This window comes from Daktulosphaira vitifoliae, unplaced genomic scaffold, assembly GCF_025091365.1.
Source record: "Daktulosphaira vitifoliae isolate Bord-2020 unplaced genomic scaffold, ASM2509136v1 Scaffold_2, whole genome shotgun sequence".
Taxonomy (NCBI): Eukaryota; Metazoa; Arthropoda; class Insecta; order Hemiptera; family Phylloxeridae; genus Daktulosphaira; species Daktulosphaira vitifoliae.
The window spans coordinates 10,079,786-10,086,350 of record NW_026099573.1 but is presented as its reverse complement, the minus strand read 5'-3'; the positions used below and the strand labels follow the sequence as shown (position 1 = coordinate 10,086,350).

The following is a 6,565-nucleotide window of genomic DNA, read 5'->3' as shown; positions in this document are numbered from 1 at the left end:
ATTTAAATAAAAAGTTAAAAAAAAGAAAATCTATCTATTTATAAATAATAAAAAATAATCAACAAAATCAAAATAAATTATTTTTCTGAATTGTTTAAAGTAGAAAAATAAAATAACAACTTTCACTGGGCACATAATAAACATAATAATATATAACATTTCATTAAACGTTTATTAATCAAATTGTCATTATACTTCAACATGAGTTTTTATTTTTGATAATTTAAACAACGACCAACAATATGTTGCTAATAAAAAAAAATAAACTCTAGTTTGTTATCCAAATATTATATTAAACACAAATTTAACTGACTTATTGACCTAATATTTATACTTAAGCATATTATTCTATCGAATAAGACATGTAACACAAACATTTGATGGCCCTATACAATCATCATGACAGAATGCGCCACACTTTTTACAAACCACCATAGCATTTAAACTGCAAGAGCAATCACTTTGCTGTGAATGTGGATAAGTTGATACTTGTATACCTACACTAGCAGGTCTACCACCGTTTATTAAGGATGGTATTTTATTGTTAGTTGGAGGAGCACTAGAAGATCGTCTTATACCAGTTATTCCACCTGATCTTTGTACTAAAACATATTGTCCTATTTGGGTTTCAGTAAGATGTCGCTGTTGTTTTTGTTGGTGATGACGAGTATGAGGTTGGTGTTTTTGTTGCTAAAAAAAGAAATTAAAAAATATTTTATTTTTTTTAAATTTTTTAAAATTAAAAAATTTTTTATTGAAATGAATATAGGTGACCTAATAACAATAACTTATTATAATACAATTTTAGGTTTACTAACATCAGCTGTATAAGTAGGCAACACTGACATGGTGACTGGAATCCCTCTAGATGATGAAAATACATGTTTAACAACCATTGGTTGAGAAACATTACTAATATTTATATTACGTATAGTTTTTGTAGCTCCAGTCCGAACACTGAAATAAAAGTAATCATACAATTATTAACAAATATAAAAAACACATCATAGTAAAACGAATACCTTCTCAGCTTCGCTTTGAAGCTAAAAATATTTGTAAAAACAAAGTATTGGTGTTAAAATAATTTATAATTGGTAACTAGTTAAGTTTTGGATAATTCTTTTATCAAATTACATGATTACATAGTATTAATTATATGATTATAAGTCACATATTTAAATGGTTTACTTACATAATTAACACAAAAATATTTAATAATAATAAAAAAATTTATTATACAGTAAGGTAAATGCATGAAATATTCTTGAATTCATTTTGTATATTGATTATAATATAAAAAAATAATTTTAATATTTTATATAATTTATACAATAATTATTTAAATTTATTAAATTACTATATGGTACTATTATTATATGGAAACAACATGTGTTAAGTAAATTAAGTGTCTTATATTAATATTCCTTTTATAGATGTAATCTGATAATGGAGTAATCCTAATCTTAATTATGTATCAACCTAAGTTATTTTACATATTTTATACTTATTTAAGTGAGAATCTCTACTATATAACCAATTAACAACTACTAAAACTATATTATAATATATATTTCTAAGAAAACTTACAATGTTTGTTTTCCTACTAGTACTGATGGTGGTGGTTTTAGTTGACATCTCAAATGATTACGATTAGGACTATTTTGAATAACCGCTTGACAAATTTGGTAACTTCTTTCAAGGTTAATGGCACCAGGAGGTTGTTTTGATGTAAAAGCTCTATTAGATCTATTTGCAGTATTATTATTTGAATTTATCTAAAAGTATAGTAATAAAATAATAAATCATAGTACTTAAAATAAAATTTGATTTTTAAATATTCAAAAATTAAATAAGTAATTTGAACCTGTGCTTGTGATTTAATTGAAGAAACACATTGATTTGTTTTATTCTCAGCAGTAGTAGCTATAATCGCAGCACTAGTTGTAATAGTAGTAGTGGTGTTAGTAGTTATAGGAGTTATTGCATTTGAAACAGAGTTCACAAACAATACTTCCTTGGGTAAATTTGAATCTGAATGAGATTTTGGTACAGAAATTAAAGATGTTGAAAAAATTGAAGTTACTGGTAAAGAAGAGTTTTGAGACGAAACAACTTGTACAGGTTTGATCGTAATTGGTGTACTAGACGATGAAGATTGTGTATTTTCATCAGAAAGTATAGGTGGGTTAGTTAGACTTCTTTCTTTATTAGTTTTTGTTGAAGAAGTTGGATCTGTATCATTAACTTCTGGGGTAAGAGTAACTAGAACAATAAATATTTGGTTTTCTAACTTACAAAATAAAAAATTTCTAATAAAACATACCTTCTAATTCTATTTGAACTTGATTATTATCTGTAACTCTTTCCTTGGTTGTAGAAACAGTATTAAAATCAGGGATAAGTGTTTCTAATTCAGTATTAATTTCACTTAATGGCCAGTTTTCAATTGAACACTTGTCATCTAATAGTACATTATCAATATTTTCCTCTTCTGTTATCTCTATTATACCAGGTGACATTTGTATTTCATCAATACCGTCAGTCTACAATAACCCATTAGCATCACAATTATACATATAGTTCATTTATACAAAAATATTTTTTTAATTATAGTTAATAATTAATAATAATAGTAAAACTAAATAATATTACATAGATAAAAATAAATACAGGAGTATTAAATAGATAACTTTTTCAATAACATTTAAATTAAAAAATTATCTATTTTCAAATTTTTTTCTTTTGGCTAAAAAAAAAATGATAAAAGTTGTATATATTTATAAATATTAATTACATTGTCTAAAATAACTTCTTCCATAAGTTGTTCAGCAATGGTGACCGATGAAGAATCAACTGTATCCCAAATTTCTTCAGTCTGAACATTTTCATTTTCATCTGATTGCATACTTGATTCAACATTTATTTTAGTACTGTTAAGTGGTTGCAAAGATGTGGTACTAGCAGTTTCCACATAACTTTGTTTTGATTTACTCCAATTTGAAGCAGAAATATTTAAACTTGAACACTTACTATTATCACCCCAGATTGGCTCAAAATGTTTCAGCTGAAATATAAATAATAAAATAAAGTTTTTAAGTATTATTTTTATATAAATTTAAGTTACCTATGTAAATATATCTGTTAAAATTTAATCTTGAAAATGGGCTGCAAAGTTTCAATAAACTATAACTTTTTGAATGCTAAAAAACCCATTTAGCCCAAATTTTGACATACTTGATTATAAGTTTAGTTTATTTCCTAAGATTTTGAAAGATTCATATTTTATACTCAGTTTTTAACTAATTCATATTTATGCTTTAAATCTACGGGTGGAATACCCATTAAATATAAAAAATATCATTATGACATTTGTTAGGAGCAGATTCAATGTATTGATTAATGTCAATCAAGTTTAATATCAAAAGCAAATATAATAACTTCATTTATTAGTAAAATTAACCCAAGTAATACATTATTTACAAGGAATATTTTATATAGTAATATTACAAATTTAAGACAAAAGTCTTTGAATATCATGTAACAGTTTTCAACTATCTCAACATAAGCTAATATATAATTGTATAAAATGTATTAAGATACAATTGATGTAGTTTAAGCAATTGTTTTATTTTTAAGAATAAAAAATATTTTTTTCTTTTGACATGTATACCTTGAGCACACAAAATAAAAACAAAACGCAATTTTCATTGATATTACACATATTGTAATTAACATCGATTTTCATAAAAGAGAAACTTTTAGAACAATATTCTTAAAAAATCTCACCTTCCATGGGTCTAATTTGCTTTTTTCTCGATCAATATCCATTTTCATTTTTTGTTGATTTTCTGGAGTAAATTCACCTTCCGCAAGTCTTTCAGTCCATTCAAGACAAGCTTGAGCAAAAAACTCATTGTTCAAAACGGATGGATTTAAAATAGGCCTATTAATTAAATAATATATTTAAAGAAATTTCAAAAATGTAATCTCTATATAATTTAGTTACAGTAATTATTACTAACCTATAATCAGATTGAGTTTCAGTTACATTCTCACGATCAACTTGAGGTAACAATTGAACAAGCTTGTGCTGATATAAGCGTGGAAGCATTGAAAATGTTTGTTTATTAAGAAGAGACCTTAAATTTATTTGTGCAAGAACAGAATCAGGTGTTTCTAAATCAACACATCCTTCAACTTTAGCTTGTTGTAACTGAGCAGCAGCTGATAATCTTTTAGATCCAGGACGTTTTCTAGGTTTTACTAAACTAAAACCGGGAATAGAAGATAATACTTCTAACATAGTAGGCACTCGAGATTCTCCTTCTTCTGCTAAAATATGTCAAAACTTTTGTTAGAAATTTTAGAAAATTTTTTTTTAAATAACCAATTAATAAGAACCATTTATTTGATTAGATGGCAGAATAATTCTAGGAAGAGGAGCTACATTCCCTGCAGCAATAGTTGTATTTTTACGTCTTCGTTTAGCTTGTTGTCGTAATGCATGTTTCATAACTATTTTGGAATTTGAATTTTTAATTGCACCTCTTGTTACTTTCGAAATACTCCAAACACTTTCAATATCATTTTTTTGCTTACTATCACCACTTTCTATAAAAATAAGTAGTATATATTTTTTAATAAAAAAAAACATACTATATGAATTTGTAAAGTGAGTTATAATATTATTGACAAAATTAATTTTACTTAAGTTTCATTATAAAATTTCAATAATTGAGTAGATTGTGTAAAATTATTTTTTATATAATAGTTCACTACAATATATTAATTCAACTTTGATTATGATTTAAGATAATGATAATATCAAATACATTAGTAAAAAAATCAATTTAACATTTTGTACTATTTTATAATATTTTTGTACTAATTACAAAATAACATATCAACATATATTTTTTTAGAAATTATTCAAAATTTTGTACAGTTTTTTTTTGTGTCTACTCATTGGGATTATTGGGCAAGATTATTTAAACTATTTGTTAAAATAATTAATTTGTGAGTGTATTATATGTATAATAAGTCAATAGAAAGCACTTTGATAAATTTATAAAAATGTGTTTTATGGTTTTACGTCATTTATTAAATCTATCTTTCAAAATTTATGTTGATTAACTTTAAAAGACATAAATAAATACCTTTGACTTTTTGAATTTTGACTGGAGTTAATATTGTGTTAGGAACACCAATAGCAAGTTGGTTTTTTTTCTTATCGTTCATTTTGATTAATACATAATTAACTACAATCCTGATAAACATATAACAATTGTAAAATTTTATTATTCATTCAATATATGATTTAAAACAATAATAATACCAAAGATCATACATTATAATTTAAAATAATCTAGACACAGATATACAACAAGTTTAAATTAAAAGTTGCACTTTTAGATAAAAAAAAAAAATTAATAGTTATGAATATTATATGGTATTCTACGCTATCATAGTAAGTAAGACAAGTTTAAATAAACTATTTACGAGTTAATCATTTAATATTTATAATGTATGGTACAATCACATAACTAATTTGAGTGCTTGAAAATGCCTAGGTTATTTAAACATATATAAATTAAAGACTAAAATATTATTTAAGACTTACAATAATAGTATCGTAGAGAAAGAGCTGCATTCCTATCACCAACAGTTATTGAATGATTAATCATGATCACAAAATTTTGTTACACTTTAGTGACTTGAATTTAACTTATCTTTTGATCGCAAATAAAACACAAATTAACCGTTTTTATCAGAAATGCGATGTGTGAGTAAACATTTTACAGCTTTAATTGTCCTTGTACATACACACATAGACAAAAGACAAAGACTCTACGCTTTAACGGCGATATCAAATATTAAATGGTTGGAAATAATTAATTATGAAATGAATAACAATTGTGATCTTCCCACGCACTTATTTATACACATTAAATATTTTATTCGTAAGTATCCGCGTTAAATAATATTGCCTATACATACAAAAACATCAAAAGTGTTGTTACTAGTTATCAGTAATGGTGTTTGTAATGTTAGTAAAACTGTTAGCTGATGCTGCAGCTGCAAAGCAGTTGTGTAAATCATCTGATCAATTTAGTGAATAGGCCGTAACGTAACGTTACGCATCTACTAAACGTTAATTTATAAACGACAATGAATAACAAAACGGTGCAAAGAAAACGAACTTTGATAACGTCACCATTTTTTTTTTATTCTTCTTTTATTAAACTGGAATTACAAAATACAAAACGCACCCTGGTAGTTAAAACTTGAACTGTTCGAATCGAGAAGAATAATTTATTATAAGTATGGAGGTAAATTTTCTATTTAAAAAAATAAAACATTTAAGAATACTTTTTATCTTAAAAGGTTATCTTTATAGTTTTTAACAATGTCGTTACTCAGTGACTGTTATATGGAGGGAGGATAAATGGATCGTCACCCCTTGATCGTACTGTTTTTAAATAGTACAGTAAAAAAGTATTTAGCGCGTTATAGATATGGTTATTATCATAAAAACTCACATAATATTAAAAATAAAAATAAAGGC

At 25.0% G+C, this 6,565-nt stretch overlaps 1 protein-coding gene across 2 annotated transcripts; it reads right to left on the bottom strand.

The window, feature by feature from the left end:
- Window positions 1-245: 245 nt before the first annotated feature.
- LOC126897521 (polycomb protein Asx) lies at window positions 246-6,192 on the bottom strand. 2 transcript variants are annotated; one of them, XM_050671196.1, is made up of 11 exons: window positions 5,621-6,192; window positions 5,157-5,266; window positions 4,402-4,611; window positions 4,023-4,329; window positions 3,787-3,943; window positions 2,795-3,064; window positions 2,324-2,543; window positions 1,865-2,262; window positions 1,588-1,775; window positions 819-957; window positions 246-690 (listed from the first exon to the last, which is right to left on the bottom strand). In XM_050671196.1, the coding sequence occupies exons 2-11, from the start codon at window positions 5,236-5,238 to the stop codon at window positions 349-351; spliced, it is 2,313 nt and encodes a 770-aa protein (XP_050527153.1). In that variant the 5' UTR covers window positions 5,239-5,266; window positions 5,621-6,192; the 3' UTR covers window positions 246-348. The 2 variants fall into 2 exon arrangements, with proteins under 2 accessions (XP_050527153.1, XP_050527152.1); XM_050671195.1 differs by having other exon boundaries at window positions 4,023-4,332; window positions 5,621-6,189.
- Window positions 6,193-6,565: the final 373 nt, after the last annotated feature.

Bases quoted from the DNA above. Each gene is read 5' to 3' on its own strand.
- LOC126897521 (XM_050671195.1), bottom strand. From the start codon at position 5,238: ATGAACGATAAGAAAAAAAACCAACTTGCTATTGGTGTTCCTAACACA. The intron at 3,065-3,786 runs GTGAGATTTTTT...TTTATATTTCAG, and splicing joins GCAAATTAGACCCATGGAAG to CTGAAACATTTTGAGCCAAT. The intron at 958-1,587 runs GTAAGTTTTCTT...CTTTTATTTCAG, and splicing joins CTAGTAGGAAAACAAACATT to TGTTCGGACTGGAGCTACAA.